General features: G+C 47.7%; 1 protein-coding gene and 1 long non-coding RNA gene across 3 annotated transcripts in view; both read left to right on the top strand.

Annotated features, from left to right (window-relative positions):
* Window positions 1-6,926: 6,926 nt before the first annotated feature.
* CRPPA (CDP-L-ribitol pyrophosphorylase A) overlaps window positions 6,927-21,369 on the top strand; it is a 37,570-nt gene continuing 23,127 nt past the window's right edge. Inside the window, exons 1-2 of the mRNA XM_075272023.1 lie at window positions 6,927-7,184; window positions 12,168-12,447. Of these exons, the coding sequence (XP_075128124.1) occupies window positions 7,048-7,184; window positions 12,168-12,447 (417 nt within the window). The 5' untranslated portion in view covers window positions 6,927-7,047. The remainder of the gene's footprint in view (window positions 7,185-12,167; window positions 12,448-21,369) is intronic.
* Window positions 18,476-19,570, top strand: LOC142199961 (uncharacterized). 2 transcript variants are annotated; one of them, XR_012715426.1, is made up of 5 exons: window positions 18,476-18,519; window positions 18,750-18,877; window positions 18,910-19,169; window positions 19,332-19,491; window positions 19,524-19,567. It is a non-coding gene; the product is annotated as an uncharacterized LOC142199961 (long non-coding RNA). The 2 variants fall into 2 exon arrangements; XR_012715425.1 differs by having other exon boundaries at window positions 19,332-19,570.

The following is a 21,369-nucleotide window of genomic DNA, read 5'->3' as shown; positions in this document are numbered from 1 at the left end:
TGCCTTTAGAACAAAATTTTACAGGAAATTGACTCTTAGGTTGTTCCAAGTATCTTGGAGAACTTGGCACCGTTCTTTTGCAGACTTTGGCTGTGTCGATAGCTTCTGTGTCTGGAAGTTCTCCTAGACGGTCTTGATGATATTAAGATCAAGACTCTTCGAAGTCAACAAGATCTGGTGCTAAACTGCCTGTTCCTTTTGTTACTGGAGACAGTCCTTTATGACCTTGACTGTATATTTGGGATCATTATTCTGCTACTAGAGAAGATGGGAATGATCGGATGACTCTCTTATGATATGACATGAGGAATGAGAATCTGCTTACGCAGCTCATAAATTTGCCAAACATCAAATTCCATTTCAGACGTGCAGCCGCAAACCTGTAGGGAGTCTTCACCATGTTTCACTGTTGGCCAAACACTCATCTGTTTATCACTTTACGGCTCTTCCTTGGTCAGGCTCCGAGCCAACCAATACCCTGCTCTGTACTAATGAGGGTCAATAACCCCAAAACAGCTGTCGACAGATAGATATCTCTTTCGTTTGGCGGAGATATTCTGGCTTGGCTTTAATCCCAGGTCATGTCACTAGGTTACTTGAAAACCAGGCATTGATCTATTTGGAGCCACCACCTAAAAGGTGATACTAGAGCAAGTTTTCCTTTTTTCCATCAAGAAGAAATTATTTCCATATTCTTTTTAGATAAGTCATTAATCACTCATGCTCAGTCTTTGTGATTTCTTAAGTAGGTCTGAGTACTGGTTTTCTACTTTACACGATCGCAAAATTTCCAGGGCCGTAGTCAGTTGTCCCAAATCACATTCGGCGTACATTTATGGATTCCAGTTATACTTTACAAAGGGATCTGTGGCTTATTTAAGAGTTGTCCTGCTTTATAAAACAAATGGCAGTAACTGGGAGCTGTTTTAAAGGGATCCTATCTTTTAAACACAATTTTTTCTCCCTAACATGTCGGAATAGTCTTAAGAAAGGCTATCCGTCTCCTACCTTTCCTTCTCTGCGCCGCCTGCAATCCCTGTCTTTCTCTGTATGCAAATGCCCCAGCGCTCAAACAGCACTGAGGGCGTCCCCAGTGCTGCCAGAGAGCTCTCCAGCGCCGCCTCCATCTTCTGCGACAAGGTCTTCACCGTGTCTTCTTCTGGCAGCGTCTTCTTACTTCTAGGCCTCGGGCAAGCCGACTGCACATGCCCGCCGGCCACGAGAAAATGGACGCTTACAATACTGTAGAAGCGGTCATTTTTCTTGTGGCCGTGGACATGCGCAGTTGGCTTGCCCTAGAAGTAAAAAGACGCCGCCGGAAGAAGACGCGGTGAAGACCTTGCAGAAGAAGATGGAGGCGGCGCTAGAGAGCTCTCTGGCAGTATTTGCATACCGAGAAAGATCGGGATTGCAGGCGAAGGGTGGCGCGGAGACATGTTAAGACTATTCCGACATGTTAGGGAGAAAAAATTGTGTTTAAAAGATAGGATCCCTTTAACTATCAGGGCTGTGGAGTTGAAGTCGTAGTCAGGGCCAATTTTTGTGCAGTCGGGAAAAAGGTACTCCTGCTTCAAAATAAAATATTGTTTTTGTGTAACTAATAAGATGCGTAGCTTCTGGCGCATTGACATTGATAGGAATTCAATCACTGGCTTTTTTCCTGAATTAGAGAAGCTTTATTGTTTCTGTCTGACCATGGCTATTTATGACCAGCTACACAGTCCAGTTACATTAATGTGACTACCTGTCAAAATCAAGAATAACCACTTTTGGCAGAGTGGACCGCTGCGAGGGGATGTTGTGATGATGATCACTGGGATGTTGAGCCATGCCGACTCCAGTGCCGTGGCCAGCTCCGCTAGGTTATGCGGTTGAGCATCCATGGCGCGAACAACCCGATCGAGGTGGTCCCACAGATTCTTGATTGGGTTCAAGTCCAGGGAATTTGCTGGCCAAGGGAGTACGGTAAACTCATCCTGGTGCTCCTCGAACCACGCACGTACACTGCGAGCTTTATGACACGTTGCATTGTCCTGCTGGTAGATGCTATCATCCTGAGGAAAAACAATTGGCATGTAGGGGTGAACATGGTCTGCAAGGATAGATGCATACTTGTGTAGATCCATCGAGCCTTCCACAATGATGAGTTCACCCAGATGGCTGATGTCATGTGCCTTCTGCGATTGGTTATTTAACGTCGACGTCAAAATTAGGCAGTGGTCACATTAATATGACTGGACTGTGTATTATATGGATGGCAAGTCCCTCTCCTTGCTTGCTTTCTGGATATGTCACCTTGAATACAGTCTGAAGATACTTCAGTGGCTGATATAGTGCTCAGTAGACCATTGAGTTGTACCTGATAAATAAGGTATTGCAACCTTGAAATGAGTAATCAAACTTCTGAGAAATGCCATAGCAGGATGGGCACCATAGAAGAATCGGGCGCCATTTCAGTTCTCCATAGGCAGTGTAACTATTCCATAAGCAGCACTCTAAAATTTGCGACCAACTGGAAATGAGCGGACACGTGTGAGGCCGCCAGCTGCAGCGAGGGTGCGGTGTAGCCGTATCATTACACACATCTTGCAGTTATTAGAGATTGCTGAAAACTAAACAATAATTTAGTGCGGTGACATAATAATAGGAAATGTCAGGGTCCCCTATTACTACAATAGTTATAACGCGATGATGAACTGCGCAGGAGACGGCGCCCTGATGACTTTCCCATTTGTTGAGATGTGAAACATAACTTGTATTGTTTTACAGCCATTAAAACGTCTCCATTAGTAACTCAATAAGCCCCTTCATGTGCACCTGACCGGCCGTTCATCGCTTTCCCCAGCGGATCTCTCTTGTAATACCTTAACATGGGATCTTATTAGATTTTCTCTCGCAGGATTGTTAACTGTTTACTATTCCTTGCCGAATTTATATAGGTAGTTCCACTTTTAACCCCTTAAATAGAGGAGGTCTTATAAGACCATATGCTTTGGAAATCCAAGAGGGGATCCTTACTCAAGACCTGTCTCTATGATCCAGAATGTTGTGTCACTTGACATCTATGGCTCCCGGTATGGTGGACACGAACCGTCCTTGGGATGGCTATTCATCTGAATTCACCGGAGGCCTAGGCGACTGTTGTGGACAATAACTGGTCTCAGCAGTCACATATTGGGTGTCGGTGACGTCATTGCTGATATATCAACAATTGGCTGCAGCGATCACCTGAGCCTCTGCACTTCAGGCCTGGCAGGGTCTACAAAATGTAGTACTACAGGCAGATCCGTACGGCTTCTTTTTTTATTTTACGCCACCCATAACCCTCAGGGACCTTTGCATTTATCTTGAACAATCACTTTGAGGCCTTATGTAGTGTAAACGTCACGGCAAAAACCCAGCCTGGTCAGAAGTCCCTGCAGAATGGATGGAATTCTAGTGAATCCCATCCACACTTTGCAGAAAAATACGCACAGCGGACACACCGCAATTTCCAAAACCGTTGTGGTTTTGGAAATCTCAGCATGTCAGTTATACCTATGGAAATGTCTATAGGTACAATGGAAACAGAATAACTTTCTGTGGAAAGCACTGCAGGAAGAACTGAAATGTGTTGCCGCCGCAGTTTTTTCCCACAGTGCTTTTTTGCTGTGGCCTATGTGAGGGGGGCCTTAGCCTTAAAGTGATTAATTTTTGTAAAAACTGAGGAAGGGCTAAGGCTGGGGTTAGCTGAGGGCAATGTGGAGGTAGTGTATGGTCCCAGAGCTGGTCATTGTACTAAACATCCGTACAAGTTGAGTGAGCTGCATGTCGGTGTCCTGTCTACTCATGGTGGCCAATGGGCACAGAAATTTACGATTGAAACTGAGGTGCTGCCTGAAAATCAGATTATTATGCACAGACAAGGATATATAATCCTTGGTATTTTAAGCCTCCCTAGGGGGTAGAAAAAAGAACTAGAACACCCCTTTAATTCTTCCATCAATTAACTCACCTCTCCCCTCCTGGCTTGTCCAGCACGTCCAGTTTTCCCAATGAGAAACAAGTCCGTACAAAACTTGTCCCCTCCATACATTTCTGACCTAATCCCCCAAAAATCTCCCATCCTCACAAGACCTCATTTTTCACCCTACTAATCTAGTTACATCCATCTCCAGCATTTCTCATGTGCATTCCACCCTCTCTATATTTTGCCACCTCTACCCCACCCTTGACGTAGAGGGATTGATAATTGTCCCGCATCATCCTGGAATTAAAGGCATCCTATCATTCAAACTAATTTTTTTCTAACACGTCTGAATAGCTTTAAGAAAGGCTATTCGTCTCCTATATTTAGATGTCTTCTCCACGCCACCATTCTGTAGAAATGTTTGTTTTTGCTGGTATGCAAATGAGTTCTCTCACAGCACTGGGGGCGGGCCCCAGCACTCAAACAGCATTGGGGGCATCTCCAATACTGTGACAGAAATCTCCAGTGCCGCCTCCATCTTCGTCTGGAACAGCCTCTCTCCGCGTCTTCTTCCGGCGCAAGCAGTGAAACTTGTAGGCCTCAGGCAGAGCCGACTGCGCATGCCCACGGCCACAAGAAAAATGGCCGCTTACACAGTAAGTAAGCGGCCATTTTCTTGTAGCCTGTGGGCATGTGCAGTCGGCTCTGCCCGAGGCCAACAAGTTTAACCGCTTGCAGCAGAAGACGACACGTGAAGAGGAAGTTCCTGAAAAAGATGGAGGTGTTGCTGGAGATTTCTCTTGCAGCATTGGGGACACCCCCAGTGCTGTTTGAGCGCTGGGGTCTGCTTCCAGTGCTGCGAGAGAACTCATTTGCATACCGATGGAAACCGTGATTTATACCGAACGGCGGTGCGGAGAAGACATCTAAATGTAGGAGATGACTAGCCTTTCTTAAAGGGGTTGTCCCATCACAAGGATCCTATCTATACTGCTTGATAATGTGGATGTAAGACTTTTCCTAAATACATTGCTTCAGCAAAACTGCTTTGTTTATTTATTTATTTTTGATACATCCCTTGACTTATCTGGTCATAAGTCAAGTGATGTATCTGCTGCTCTGAGGGGGGAGGGAGGAGGGGCTAAGTGCACGGGAGCGAGCCTGGAGGGGGGGAGGGGGTAGTTTACCCTTTGGAGGGAAGGGACAGCCAATACAGACTGTGTCGGCATCTACACTCCCCGGCATCTGCCTCTCTATTACAGCGGATGCCAGGGAGTGTAGACACCGGCACAGATGCCTGCAACATCGCTATGTGCCTGCCCTGCATGAAGCCAGCAGCGGCAAGAGCGATGCTGCTATTCCTGAGGGGAGGGGAGCAGAATAACAGGAGCTCCTGCAGGAGCGTAGAGATGTTGCAGGCATCTGTGCCGGCGTCTACACTCCCCGGCATCCGCCTCTCTATTACAGCGGATGCCGGGTCTGTAGTCGCACTGTGAAGGCTACACTGGTCTCACTATCTATGAGTGTGCACGCAGGGCCAGCGGCATCTCGCCGCTGGCTTTGCATATGTAAACCCCGCCCACCAATGACGCAACAAAGCCAGAAGAAAGAAGAATTTACATCAACGAAGACTGGTGAGTATGCGACGTGGGAATACCCCTTTAAGGCTATTCCGATGTGTTAATGAGAAAAAAATTAGTTAGAGTGATAGGATCCCTTTAAGAGCACTAAAATAAATAATACTAGCTTGTCAGAAGCACACCCCCTTGTGTAAAAAAGGCATCCCAAATTGTTAGTCCTGTAAACTGCAGGAGAGGCTCCTCTGTAGTGGCCAAACAATGCCATGTGGTCCTCTGACTCCTTCACCAATGTAAGTGATTGGAGTTGCATTGTGACCCTAAGCGCTCTTTTTCTTTTTGCAACTAGAAGTTGCAGCACCTAAGGGGTTGTAATGCAACTCCATTCACTTAGACTGGTGAAGGAGTCACGGGGCCACAGGAGTAGCAGTCAAGACTCTGCCATTACTGATGCTATGGGTCCTGAATAACAGAGAGGTGGACTGCTAAAACAGTGGTTACACAGGGAGCCCGGTGCCTCTAGTGACTATGATGGGGTCTGTTGTTTTTAAATTGAAAGAGGAAAAAGTTCTACTTGCAGGCGCAGATATGAACGTAGCCTAAATGACATTTCATGGTGACAGCATGGATTTTTCTGTTTTGCAATTACTGCAGTTTCAAAGCCCGGCTGCATGCTCATAGTGTGGCCAAAAACCTGCCTACTGCAGCTGCAAAAGATTGCACGCTCATTGGCGACTACATGCAGATACCACAAAGGGAGAACGCGCCCTAAGGTACCATGCACATAACACGCAGGCTGATGGCCGATTTTTTTTAGTGGGATTCACTCGGGGGATAACCGAGTGCCTTCCATCCCCAATTGATTTCAGTGGGATTCCCATTCCCAGAATGGAGCATTGGGCCTTAGGTTATATCGACTTGGCTGCATTTAGAATTGAATTTGAGGCAGATAAAATATTCCTTTAAGATAAGATAAGATATTCGCCCATTGAAGTGAATGGGAAGCAGAAAATTTCGCCAGGCTGGCGCGGGATTTTTCCGTTTGCACGAATTCCGATGTGTGAACGTACCCTTAGACCAGGGATACATGGCGAGGATAGTTTGCCTTGTCACCCGGTAAGTGAATGGAGTCACATCACAGCCTAAGGGTCACGTTGCGGCTCCATTTACTTACATTGGAGGAGTCGCAGGGTACACGCCAATCTTTGGTCATGTGACATGGTGGTATTGCTGTGTAGGATACGCCAATATAGAACCCCATTCATAAAGGAGAATATACCCAAGTGATGAAAGGGTTAATAAATGCCCCTGCTCTGTTTGCCCCCACACCTCCATACATAGGGTTAATACAGCCTGCCCCTGCCCCGCCGCCGTCTCCCCCTCACACTGACACCATATACCGGCTCCTGCGTGGGAGAGAAGCCCGGGCTCGGCTGTCTGTGCTGCCATTGGCTGGAGGCCGCCCGGCACAGAGCGAGGACAGCGGCGGGGATCGGAGCAGCACAGGCCAGCGGGAGGAGGATGGACGGGGAGCGGCGTGTGGCTGCCGTGCTGCCGGCCGGGGGCTGCGGGGAGCGGCTAGGAGGCTGCACACCCAAGCAGTACTGCCCGGTGCTCGGAAGACCGCTGATCAGCCGCACCCTGGAAGCCTTGGACAGGTGAGGAGCCGGAACAGCACGCAGGCTGAGACTCCAGCGCTCACTGCTAGGCCTCAGCGAGGGGAGACCGTGTTGTCTATAGCGACCAATTAGAGCGTTGCTTTTATTACCTAATCGAGGCTTCCAAAGTAAGACGTGAAGTCTGATTGGCTGTTATAAGGAACGCCTTCTCTGCTGGGTAGGATTCATGAACACTAGAGCAAGGTTGCCCATATCAACCAATCAGATCGCTGTTTTATGTTAGAAAAAAAATGAAAGCTGAAATCTGATTGGCTGCTACAGGCAACTTGTTTCGTTTCTATATATGAAGCTAAGAGTGGGAGGTGTTACTCATAGTAGTAGCCAATCAGATTACAGCTTGCATTATCTAAAGAAGGGTTGGAAATGAAATCTGTGTTGTGATTGGTTAAAAAGTTTCTATTGACTTTTATGTAATTTTTATTGATCAGAAAACTGCGTGATTATATCATGTGACCTCAGTGTGTGATGTCAGATGGACGACGTCTACCCGGACTATAAGCCCATAACAGACAGAACATGTTCATGCTCCTCATAGTCTGTGCCTGTCAGAGTGCGCCCCCTCATAGTCTGTGCCTGTCAGAGAGCGTCCCCTCATAGTCTGTGCCTGTCAGAGAGCGTCCCCTCATAGTCTGTGCCTGTCAGAGTGCGCCCCCTCATAGTCTGTGCCTGTCAGAGAGCGTCCCCTCATAGTCTGTGCCTGTCAGAGAGCGTCCCCTCATAGTCTGTGCCTGTCAGAGTGCGCCCCTTCATAGTCTGTGCCTGTCAGAGTGCGCCCCTTCATACTCTGTGCCTGTCAGAGTGCGCCCCCTCATAGTCTGTGCCTGTCAGAGTGCGCCCCCTCATAGTCTGTGCCTGTCAGAGAGCGTCCCCTCATAGTCTGTGCCTGTCAGAGTGCGCCCCCTCATAGTCTGTGCCTGTCAGAGAGCGTCCCCTCATAGTCTGTGCCTGTCAGAGTGCGCCCCCTCATAGTCTGTGCCTGTCAGAGAGCGCCCCCTCATAGTCTGTGCCTGTCAGAGAGCGTCCCCTCATAGTCTGTGCCTGTCAGAGAGTGTCCCCTCATAGTCTGTGCCTGTCAGAGTGCGCCCCCTCGTAGTCTATGCCTGTCAGAGAGCGTCCCCTCATAGTCCATATCTATCAGAGTGCGCCCCCTCATAGTCCATATCTATCAGAGTGCGCCCCCTCATAGTCCATATCTATCAGAGTGCGCCCCCTCATAGTCCATATCTATCAGAGTGCGCCCCCTCATAGTCTGTGTCTGTCAGAGTGCGCCCCCTCATAGTCAGTGCCTGTCAGAGTGCGCCCCCTCATACTCTGTGTCTGTCAGAGTGCGCCCCCTCGTAGTCTATGCCTGTCAGAGAGCGTCCCCTCATAGTCAGTGCCTGTCAGAGTGCGCCCCCTCATAGTCAGTGCCTGTCAGAGTGCGCCCCCTCATAGTCTGTGCCTGTCAGAGTGCGCCCCCTCATAGTCTGTGCCTGTCAGAGTGCGCCCCCTCATAGTCTGTGCCTGTCAGAGTGCGCCCCCTCATAGTCTGTGCCTGTCAGAGTGCGCCCCCTCATAGTCTGTGCCTGTCAGAGTGCGCCCCCTCATAGTCTGTGCCTGTCAGAGTGCACCCCCTCATAGTCTGTGCCTGTCAGAGTGTGGACCCTCATAGTCTGTGCCTGTCAGAGAGCGCCCCCTCATAGTCTGTGCCTGTCAGAGTGTGGACCCTCATAGTCCATGGATGTCAGAGTGCGCCCCCTCATAGTCCGTGCCTGTCAGAGTGCGCCCCCTCATAGTCCGTGCCTGTCAGAATGCGCCCCCTCATAGTCTGTGCCTGTCAGAGCGCACCCCCTCATAGTCTATGCCTGTCAGAGAGCGTCCCCTCATAGTCCGTGCCTGTCAGAGTGCGCCCCCTCATAGTCCGTGCCTGTCAGAGTGCGCCCCCTCATAGTCTGTGCCTGTCAGAGCGCGCCCCCTCATAGTCTGTGCCTGTCAGAGCGCGCCCCCTCATAGTCTGTGCCTGTCAGAGTGTGCCCCCTCATAGTCTGTGCCTGTCAGAGTGCACCCCCTCATAGTCTGTGCCTGTCAGAGTGCACCCCCTCATAGTCTGTGACTGTCAGAGCGCGGCCCCTCATAGTCTGTGCCTGTGAGAGTGCGCCCCCTCATAGTCCATGCCTGTGAGAGTGCGCCCCCTCATAGTCCATGCCTGTGAGAGTGCGCCCCCTCATAGTCCATGTCTGTCAGAGTGCGCCCCCTCATAGTCTGTGCCTGTCAGAGTGCGCCCCCTCATACTCTGTGTCTGTCAGAGTGCGCCCCCTCGTAGTCAGTGCCTGTCAGAGTGCGCCCCCTCGTAGTCAGTGCCTGTCAGAGTGCGCCCCCTCATAGTCTGTGCCTGTCAGAGTGCGCCCCCTCATAGTCTGTGCCTGTCAGAGTGCGCCCCCTCATAGTCTGTGCCTGTCAGAGTGCGCCTCCTCATAGTCTGTGCCTGTCAGAGTGCGCCCCCTCATAGTCTGTGCCTGTCAGAGTGTGGACCCTCATAGTCCATGGATTTCAGAGTGCGCCCCCTCATAGTCCGTGCCTGTCAGAGTGCGCCCCCTCATAGTCTGTGTCTGTCAGAGTGCGCCCCCTCATAGTCTGTGCCTGTCAGAGTGCGCCCCCTCATACTCTGTGTCTGTCAGAGTGCGCCCCCTCGTAGTCTATGCCTGTCAGAGAGCGTCCCCTCATAGGCAGTGCCTGTCAGAGTGCGCCCCCTCATAGTCTGTGCCTGTCAGAGTGCGCCCCCTCATAGTCTGTGCCTGTCAGAGTGCGCCCCCTCATAGTCTGTGCCTGTCAGAGTGCGCCCCCTCATAGTCTGTGCCTGTCAGAGTGCGCCCCCTCATAGTCTGTGCCTGTCAGAGTGTGGACCCTCATAGTCTGTGCCTGTCAGAGAGCGCCCCCTCATAGTCTGTGCCTGTCAGAGTGTGGACCCTCATAGTCCATGGATGTCAGAGTGCGCCCCCTCATAGTCCGTGCCTGTCAGAGTGCGCCCCCTCATAGTCCGTGCCTGTCAGAGTGCGCCCCCTCATAGTCTGTGCCTGTCAGAGCGCACCCCCTCATAGTCTATGCCTGTCAGAGAGCGTCCCCTCATAGCCCGTGCCTGTCAGAGTGCGCCCCCTCATAGTCCGTGCCTGTCAGAGTGCGCCCCCTCATAGTCTGTGCCTGTCAGAGCGCGCCCCCTCATAGTCTGTGCCTGTCAGAGTGCGCCCCCTCATAGTCTGTGCCTGTCAGAGTGTGCCCCCTCATAGTCTGTGCCTGTCAGAGTGCACCCCCTCATAGTCTGTGCCTGTCAGAGTGCACCCCCTCATAGTCTGTGACTGTCAGAGCGCGGCCCCTCATAGTCTGTGCCTGTGAGAGTGCGCCCCCTCATAGTCCGTGCCTGTGAGAGTGCGCCCCCTCATAGTCCGTGCCTGTCAGAGTGCGCCCCCTCATAGTCTGTGCCTGTCAGAGCGCACCCCCTCATAGTCTATGCCTGTCAGAGAGCGTCCCCTCATAGTCCGTGCCTGTCAGAGTGCACCCCCTCATAGTCTGTGCCTGTCAGAGTGCGCCCCCTCATAGTCTGTGCCTGTCAGAGTGCACCCCCTCATAGTCTGTGCCTGTCAGAGTGCACCCCCTCATAGTCTGTGTCTGTCAGAGTGTGCCCCCTCATAGTCTGTGCCTGTCAGAGTGCACCCCCTCATAGTCTGTGCCTGTCAGAGTGCACCCCTCATAGTCTGTGTCTGTCAGAGTGCGCCCCCTCATAGTCCGTGCCTGTCAGAGTGCGTCCCCTCATAGTCCGTGCCTGTCAGAGTGCGCCCCCTCATAGTCTGTGCCTGTCAGAGCGCACCCCCTCATAGTCTGTGCCTGTCAGAGTGCGCCCCCTCATAATCTGTGCCTGTCAGAGTGCGCCCCCTCATAGTCTGTGCCTGTCAGAGTGCGCCCCCTCATAGTCTGTGCCTGTCAGAGCGCGCCCCCTCATAGTCCATGGAGGTCAGAGCGCACCCCCTCATAGTCTGTGCCTGTCAGAGTGCGCCCCCCTCATAGTCTGTGCCTGTCAGAGCGCACCCCCTCATAGTCCATGGATGTCAGAGTGCACCCCCTCATAGTCTGTGCCTGTCAGAGTGCGCCCCCCTCATAGTCTGTGCCTGTCAGAGTGCACCCCCTCATAGTCCATGGATGTCAGAGTGCACCCCCTCATAGTCTATGCCTTTCAGAGGTCACACCCTCAAAGTCTGTACCTGTCACAGTGTGGCCCCTCTCACTCCACGCCGGTCATTGTGCGCCCCCTCATAAACAGTGATTTTTTGAGAACGGCAATGCATAGACAGCACTTCTTAACGCGAGATCCCTTGTAGACACCTCCTGCTGTTTATGACGGTGCCAGTTCAACTAGTTTTTGGAAGTTGTCACAACTTTATTTTTTACTTCTTTGGTGTAGAAAAGAAGATCTTGTATCCAATTACAAAAACCTTTGAGTTTGTGACTGGTCTTGAACCTTCTAAGTCTCCGTCCTCCCTCCGTGTGCCAGGCTGCCCCCTGCACCTGTAGTCAGCCCTATCATATAACAGTGCAGTGTGAGCTTTGATAGGCAAGATGCCACAATGTAACGGCTGAACTGCTGCCACCGCACCTGCGCTGTCAAGTGGAGGGATCAAGGCACTGAAGCGGCTGTCACTCTCCTACCGTCACACACTGTAGATCCTGTCAGTACGGCATTGTAAGGGCTTTATGAAGTTACATCTGTAGTCTTGGCCAGTAGTCCGCATCCTCCATCTATTGTCATACTACAACTCCCATTATGTACTGAGCCCAATAGCCTTTCAGGATTTGCCAGGAGTAGTCATTTTCCATGATACGGAGTTCCAAAGGTTGCAAAGACCTGTTCTCCAAGCTCATGGTCAAGTCATGTCATACATCTTTGTTTTCCTTGGAGTTTGTGCAGTTTGTAGCATATGTCTTATTTTGCAGGGTTGGGTGGATATCGGATGTGGTGGTGGTCGTGGCTACTGAGAGCGTTGACTTGATGAAGGACATTGTACAACGTTATGGACATAAGCATGTGACAGTGGTGGAAGGTGGCGCCACGAGACATCGCTCCATCTTCAATGGGTTGAGAGTGTTTGTAGAAGATCACAGTCTCGGGTCTGCGCTTAACAAACCAGAGGTGGTGATCATCCATGATGCTGTGAGGCCGTTCGTGGATGAAGAGACTCTACGGAAAGTTACAAGCGCCGCCAGACAATATGGTGTAAGTCATAGAGAAGGAGGGGTTATGTTAGAGGACCATTGCAAAAGTAGAAAATTCTTCAAATTATTAGTACTCATTAGGGGTCCATATATTTATATAGGCTACCATTGGGACCCCCAGCAGATGATGTACAAACAGATACATACCGTATAAATTATACGTGTTTGACAGTGGTTACCTTCTGTATATTGCTAAAAATACCTAATAGTCACATACTGAAAACCATTGTGGGTAATTCCATAGGCCTCCTAGTTTTTCTTTACTTAGCCACAGTGATGATTTGTTCTACTGGAAAATTAATCACAGTGGTGGCTACAGCTATATGTGCAAGAATATAACTACTGCAATACTGCCCCCTATGTACAAGAATATAACTACTATAATACTGCTCCTATGTACAAGGATATAACTACTATAATACTGCTCCTATGTACAAGAATATAACTACTATAATACTACTCCTATGTACAAGAATATAACTACTATAATACTGCTCCTATGTACAAGAATATAACTACTATAATACTACTCCTATGTACAAGAATATAACTACTATAATACTGCTCCTATGTACAAGAATATAACTACTATAATACTACTCCTATGTACAAGAAAATAACTACTATAATACTGCTCTTATGTACAAGAATATAACTACTATAATACTGCTCCTATGTACAAGAATATAACTACTATAATACTACCTCCTATGTACAAGAATATAACTACTATAATACTACCTCCTATGTACAAGAATATAACTACTATAATACTGCTCCTATGTACAAGAATATAACTACTATAATACTGCTCCTATGTACAAGAATATAACTACTATAATACTACCTCATATGTACAAGAATATAACTACTATAATACTACCTCCTTTGTACAAGAATATAACTACTATAATACTACTCCTATGTACAAGAATATAACTACTATAATACTGCCCCCTATGTACAAGAATATAACTGCTATAATACTGCTCCTATGTACAAGAATATAACTACTATAATACTGCTCCTATGTACAAGAATATAACTACTATAATACTACCTCATATGTACAAGAATATAACTTCTATAATACTACTCCTATGTACAAGAATATAACTACTATAATACTGCTCCTATGTACAAGAATATAACTACTATAATACTACTCCTATGTACAAGAAAATAACTACTATAATACTGCTCCTATGTACAAGAATATAACTACTATAATACTGCTCCTATGTACAAGAATATAACTACTATAATACTACCTCCTATGTACAAGAATATAACTACTATAATACTACCTCCTATGTACAAGAATATAACTACTATAATACTACCTCATATGTACAAGAATATAACTACTATAATACTACCTCCTTTGTACAAGAATATAACTACTATAATACTACTCCTATGTACAAGAATATAACTACTATAATACTACCTCATATGTACAAGAATATAACTTCTATAATACTACTCCTATGTACAAGAATATAACTACTATAATACTGCCCCTATGTACTAGAATATAGCTACTATAATACTACCCCTATGTACAAGAATATAACTACTATAATACTACCTCCTATGTACAAGAATATAACTACTATAATACTACCTCCTATGTACAAGAATATAACTACTATAATACTACCTCCTATGTACAAGAATATAGCTACTATAATACTACCTCCTATATACAAGAATATAACTACTATAATACTACTCCTATGTACAAGAATATAACTACTATAATACTACTCCTATGTACAAGAATATAACTACTATAATACTACTCCTATGTACAAGAATATAACTACTATAATACTACTCCTATGTACAAGAATATAACTACTATAATACTGCTCCTATGTACAAGAATATAACTACTATAAGGGTGCATTCACACTGAGTAAACGCTAGCTTATTCTGAACGTAAAACACGTTCAGAATAAGCGGCGTCTAAAGCAGCTCCATTCATTTCTATGGGAGCGGGGATACGAGCGCTCCCCATAGAAATGAATGGGCTGCTTCTTTCACTCCGTGCAGTCCCATTGAAGTGAATGGGGAGTGCCGGCGTGTACGCTCCGGCATGAGCAGAGCTTGCCGTATACGCCGGCACTCCCCATTCACTTCAATGGGACTGCACGAAGTGAAAGAAGCAGCCCATTCATTTCTATGGGGAGCGCTCGTATCCCCGCTCCCATAGAAATGAATGGAGCTGCTTTAGACGCCGCTTATTCTGAACGTGTTTTACGTTCAGAATAAGCTAGCGTTTACTCAGTGTGAATGCACCCTAATACTACTCCTATATACAAGAATATAACTACTATAATACTGCTCCTATGTACAAGAATATAACTACTATAATACTACATCCTATGTACAAGAATATAACTACTATAATACTACTACTATGTACAAGAATATAACTACTATAATACTGCTCCTATGTACAAGAATATAACTACTATAATACTACATCCTATGTACAAGAATATAACTACTATAATACTACATCCTATGTACAAGAATATAACTACTATAATACTACCTCCTATGTACAAGAATATAACTACTATAATACTAATACCTATGTATATAGTACTGTTACTACATATATATACATTCCTGCCTCCTATTGTTGCAGAGCTGTAGCAGGGTTACACCCAGTATGTGTTAGTTTAGTCTCTCCAGCAGGGAAGGTGTTAATCTTCTGCTATATACAATCACGTACCTTTGTTCACATGGCACGGGGTATTGTTTGGGAATTACAGGGATTTCCATGGGCACTGCTCTTTCTCTGGGCATCCATTGTCCTTTCTCAGTCAGCTATGGCTTCAGCTTTCTCCTCCAGACATAACCACAGGAGTGCATGTTGTGATTCCTTCCCGGGTCGTACAATGTATTCAGACGGCTTTCAGCGGGTTTATTTACTGGGATGAATGCAAGTTTATGCTGGTGTATTATTTCCTCTTTGCATTAACCTTGCATACACCGTGTCCTGTTTGGCTTTCTGTAGACAAAGCTTTCGCACCTACAACTTTTTGGTCTTGTTTACCTTTCCTATTGGGTTTTGGGAGATTACACTTTTTTGTGCAAAGTTTGTGTCGGTCTCCTTTATAGACACCCTGGGGCACCGTTCCCATTATAGGGGTTTTTTACTTTGCCTCACATGTTACATGTCAATGGTGACATGTTAGGTAGCGGTGACATTGGGAGGTCCCCGGCACGTGACTGCAGAGACCAGGCTTTGCTTGCCGTGGTCATCTGAGGTGTTTCACTTCCGGCCTGGCCGATACCTACACGGGATGGATCGCCTCCATTAACCTTAAACTTATTAACCTTAAACTTATGACAGGTGACCATCGTCCAATCTGGTGTTAATGGTCCTTGTTACGACATGGTCTAGACTTGAGGAGACGGCAGTAAACACTTTAGGATGATCAGCGCTGTCATGGGGTCAACTACTCACAAATAATGGGGCTGTGCAGAAAAGACGGAGTAGATGGCTGTAATATATGGAGCCATACGGTGCACCAAACTCTCTCCCAGTCAAAGTTGACTGTCGTGACTAGGGGCGCGACTTCTATTAGATGCAGCAGTTGTGGGTCTTAAAGGGATCTTATCATTGGACACGTAGGAATAGCCTTAAGAAAGTCTATTTTTCTCCTACCTTTCAACGTCTTCTCTGCTTCGCCGTTTGGTAGAAATCCTGTTTTTTGTCAGTATGCAAATGAGTTATCTCGCAGCACTGGGGGCGTCACTAATGCTGCGAAAGAACTCTCCAGCACTGCCTCCATCTTCTTTTGGAATGCCCTCTCCCTGTTTCTTCTTCCATCTTGGATTTCAATCTTTTTGGCCTTGGGCAGAGCCATCTGCGCATGCCCAGGCCACAAGGAAATGGCCGATAACACAGTAAGCTGGTGTAAGCGGCCATTTTTTTGTGGCTGCTTACACAGTAAGCTGGTGTAACCGGCCATTTTCTTTTGGCCCGGGCATGCGCAGTCAGCTCTTCCCAAGGCCTAGAAGATTGAAACCGAGGACGGAAGAAGACACAGGGAGAGGCTGTTCCAGAAGAAGATGGAGGCGTCGCTGGAGAGTTCTGTCGCAGCATTGGGGACGTCCCCAGTGCTGCGAGAGAACTCATTTGCATACCGTAGAAATCCTGGATTTCTACCGAACGGCGGCATGGAGAAGACATCTAAAGGTAGGAGATGAATAGCCTTTCTTAAGGCTATTCCAACGTGGTGGGGAGAAAAAAAGGGAATCCAATGATAGGATCCCTTTAAATGGAGCCATGTAAAACATTGTCGTGCTAGGTCCTTTAAGCAGGAGTGGTCTCTGCTCTGGTTGCAAAAGTATACACCCCCCCTAAATTTTATTTTCCTATAACGTGGGACCTCTATGATGTTCTCTCGGCTGTGTGAGGATGAGCCTTGTCTTCTGGGCTGTCGTGAGCGCGGCGATGAGATATAATATTACCTGCCAGGTTATTGCTGTTTTCCTGTCAGTAAAAATACCTTCCTTTTATCTCGCTATAGCCGGCACCAGTCCTAAAAAGCGCAGCAAAAGTCTGCCGCTCCTTTAATGTCAGACTACAAAAAGTAATTATTTCCTGCCCCAGTCTCCGTGTGAGCGATTTTCTGATATTAAGTCTGGCAGAGCCGTCACATGAAGTCACTGTGAGACGTCCGCGCTATTCATGTCCCAGATAGACGGAGTCATTGTACCTGGGGTTAATGAATACTTTGTGAATGTCGGCCGTCCAGCTCCAGAGTAACGTGCGTCACACACATGGAAGCTCTTCATTACATCCCTAATTACTAGATGCAAACACGTCGTGCCATTGGGGTATTGCTTTCCTGACTGTCAGATTTTAAAGGGACGGTGCAGCTGAAGGCCAGCTTGTGTTATGAGGGGGTGCTGATATTGGACACACCTATGGATGTCTCTGGACCTTCTCATGATTGGGGAAGGGGCTCAGGGAGTTCCTTGTCTTTCTTTATCTCAAAAGAAAACACGATAGTCAGCTTCTGCTCATTCTGAAGTGGCTGATAACAGAGAAAAATAGATGGCACTCAGTTAGACAGCACCTGTAAGGAGGATCGACTTCAAGTTTAGTAACTCTTTAAAGGGATCCGATCCTAAAGGCTATTCTTCTCCTACCTTTAGATGTCTTCTGCGCGCCGCGATTCAGTAGAAATCTGGGTTTTCTTCGGTATGCAAATGAGTTCGCTCGCAGCACTGGGGGCGGGCCTCAGTGCTCAAACAGCACTGGGGGCGTCCCTAATGCTGCGAGAGAACTCTCCAGCGCCGCCTCCATCTTCTTCTGGAATGGCCTCTCTCCGCGTCTTCTTCTACACATGCGTAGTCGGTTCTGCCATTGGGCCTCGGACAGAGCCGACTGCACATGCACGGCCATTTTTTTGTGGCCACTTACACAGTAAGCTGGGGTACTATCAGAGTATAACTCAAGGCAAAGGTTAAAAATCTTGGTTTTGCATGGAGTGATGGGTTGCATCCCAACCCAAAGGTGTATGGGAGTGATTGTAGCATAGCTGAGTGTGTGGAGGGGAAATTTGGATGTGTCAGGGCTAGGTGTGTGGAGGTCAAAGTGGGATAGAAGAGCTGAGTGTATAGAAAGAAAGTGGAAATAGTAGAGTTAAGTGTGTGGGGAGGGCATGAAGGGAGCAGGCATTATGCAGGGATGAAACATGAAAGTAGCAGAATTGGTGGGGGCACAGAGGGAGCACAGTTATGTGTACAGGAAGGAAATCATGGGTTTTGTGGTTGATTGTTGTGTGTGGTTTAGGTGAACATAGAGGTCATGGAGGTGGCAGAGCTGTGTGTGTGTGTAGGGAATGTGGATGTAGCAGAGTTGTGGGTGTAGAAATCATGGAGGTGGCAGAGCTGTGTGTGTAGGAAATGTGGAGGTAGCAGAGTTGTGGGTGGGGAGATCATGGATGTGGCAGAGCTGTGTGTGTAGGGAATGAGGAGGTAGCAGAGTTGTAGTTGTAGAGATCAGGGAGGTAGCAGAGCTGTGTGTGTAGGGAATGTGGAGGTAGCAGAGTTGTAGTTGTAGAGATCAGGGAGGTGGCAGAGCTGTGTGTGTAGGGAATGTGGAGGTAGCAGAGTTGTGGGTGGAGAGATCATGGAGGTGGCAGAGCTGTGTGTGTGTAGGAAATGTGGAGGTAGCAGAGCTGTGTGTGTGTAGGAAATGTGGAGGTAGCAGAGTTGTGGGTGGAGAGATCATGAATGTGGCAGAGCTGTTTGTGTATAGGAAATGTGGAGGTAGCAGAGTTGTGGGTGGGGAGATCATGGATGTGGCAGAGCTGTGTGTGTAGGGAATGTGGAGGTAGCAGAGTTGTGGGTGGAGAGATCATGGATGTGGCAGAGCTGTGTGTGTAGGGAATGTGGAGGTAGCAGAGTTGTAGTTGTAGAGATCAGGGAGGTAGCAGAGCTGTGTGTGTAGGGAATGTGGAGGTAGCAGAGTTGTGGGTGGAGAGATCATGGAGGTGGCAGAGCTGTGTGTGTGTAGGAAATGTGGAGGTAGCAGAGCTGTGTGTGTGTAGGAAATGTGGAGGTAGCAGAGTTGTGGGTGGAGAGATCATGAATGTGGCAGAGCTGTGTGTGTAGGGAATGTGGAGGTAGCAGAGTTGTGGGTGGAGAGATCATGAATGTGGCAGAGCTGTGTGTGTAGGGAATGTGGAGGTAGCAGAATTGTGGGTGGAGAGATCATGAATGTGGCAGAGCTGTGTGTATAGGGAATGTGGAGGTAGCAGAGTTGTGGGTGTAGAGATCATGGAGGTGGCAGAGCTGTTTGTGTATAGGAAATGTGGAGGTAGCAGAGTTGTGGGTGTAGAGATCATGGAGGTGGCAGAGCTGTGTGTGTAGGGAATGTGGAGGTAGCAGAGTTGTGGGTGTAGAGATCATGGAGGTGGCAGAGCTGTGTGTGTAGGGAATGTGGAGGTAGCAGAGTTGTGGGTGGAGAGATCATGGAGGTGGCAGAGCTGTGTGTGTAGGGAATGTGGAGGTAGCAGAGTTGTGGGTGGAGAGATCATGGAGGTGGCAGAGCTGTGTGTGTAGGGAATGTGGAGGTAGCAGAGTTGTGGGTGGAGAGATCATGGATGTGGCAGAGCTGTGTGTGTGTAGGGAATGAGGAGGCAGCAGTGTGTGTGTAACAGCCATATATGAAAGAAGATTAATCAGGACAGGGGCAGTATACAGCTGAATAACATATACCAGAGGCTGTCCTTTATTTTTAATAAGAGGGTAAGTTGGTTGTCCGAAAGGGGGTCCTGGTTTCAGAAACTTTGGAAACTGTTTTAGAGGGTCTGGTGTTTGTTCTGGGGTCTTTATTCCAAGGGATCTGGCTATTTATATAAAGGGCTAGGGTTGATTTAATTTGAGGGTCTGATTTGGGGTCCACACCCTTATTTAGCAGGTCTATAGTACATGGTTTTTTTGCTAATCACTCCACATGGCCTGTATTTCTTGTAGGGTCTGTATGTATTTTGGGGTGCATCCAATCCTGTAGATCAGGGCGTGTCCTAAATGAATGGGCGGGACATAAGGAAAAATCAATATGCGTTTGATGATTATTTTTTTTTATTGTCTATTTTGGGATGTCCCTTCTCAGGTACAGGCAAGTATTACTAGTACATAGAAATAAGGGGTATTTTAATGTAGACCTCCCCTCTAAATCCTCCCTATAACACCCCGTGCCCGGGCGCCCTCTCCGCCTGTTGTGGAATGTTGCAGAACAATGGACGCAGATCCTGAGGGTGCACCCTTGGCCCTGCAGCTGTTCTGGCCATGCTCTGTTGCAGATAAACAGGATGGATTTTCCGCCGCGCTCCCATAATTTGTTTAGCGTTTTCTCTTTCTATTGAGAGACGTAATTGAGCAGTCGCCGCCGCTATTCGGAGGACGCTCACGTGGCGTTCAGTGTCAGTGGAGCACAATCCCACCACCAGCCGCGCTAGGCAGGGAGCAAACAAGCGTAGAACCGCAGCCATGCAAGTCAAACACAACATAATGGCCCACAAACTTCCTGCCGCCGTAATTGACAAAGTGGAATTCCAAGCAGGCAGAAGTGAAAAAATGTAGGATTACCAGCCCAACGAGAGGCGCGAGAAGTGCACGGTCACCAAACCACCACTAGGATTCACTGGAGAAGGAAAATATTGGGATTTTCCCAAGTCCCCGGACACCCTAGATTGCAGGAAGTCTCAATTATTGACTTCCAGGATGTCTCCTTTTAGACAGAGACTTTAGACAGCTGCTGTCCATACGAATAAATTAAGGCAGTAATAAAAGCAAAATAATAAATCAATAAATCAGTTGTGCTCTGTTCACATTGCCTTCAGGAGCCTTCTGTCAAATTTGATACCTAGGAACTCTACACCGGCCACGTCACGAGACAATTCAGCACATAGATAGATTGTAACCCCGATTAACACATCGGCTACTTTTTATCCCGGTAAATGACATGGCTTCACGACTGTTATACACCGCTCTTGCAGCAGCTTATCTCAGGTCCCAGATAACACTTAGTCCATTGCGTACAGGCATTTGCATATTATCTGATCTGCTCCAGGCAGTGCTGACACACTGGATGGGAAAACACCTTTAATCCATATTGGCAGTTTGCTACCTTTAAACATGTCGGGAAAAAGAAAATCAAATTTGTTGCAAAATTCTAAAACAACGAGAGCTATGAAGGAGCCAGAAGTCACAGAGTTCTCCTCAAATGGAGCTGAGGGGGATCATCGGCACCAACAACATTATATGGTGTCCCAGGGAGCTGCTGAGATGCCAGAACAATCACATGCAAAGCGCGAGGAATGAGTTCAGAGGCAGTCCAGCTTGAGAGCTGTCGAAACGCCGGTGCAGGCGGATTGTCAACGCC

The sequence above is a fragment of the Leptodactylus fuscus genome, chromosome 4 (genome assembly GCF_031893055.1).
Source record: "Leptodactylus fuscus isolate aLepFus1 chromosome 4, aLepFus1.hap2, whole genome shotgun sequence".
NCBI classification, from domain to species: domain Eukaryota; kingdom Metazoa; phylum Chordata; class Amphibia; order Anura; family Leptodactylidae; genus Leptodactylus; species Leptodactylus fuscus.
Note: the sequence above shows the minus strand (reverse complement) of the source record. Positions and strands in the feature narration are given on the sequence as shown.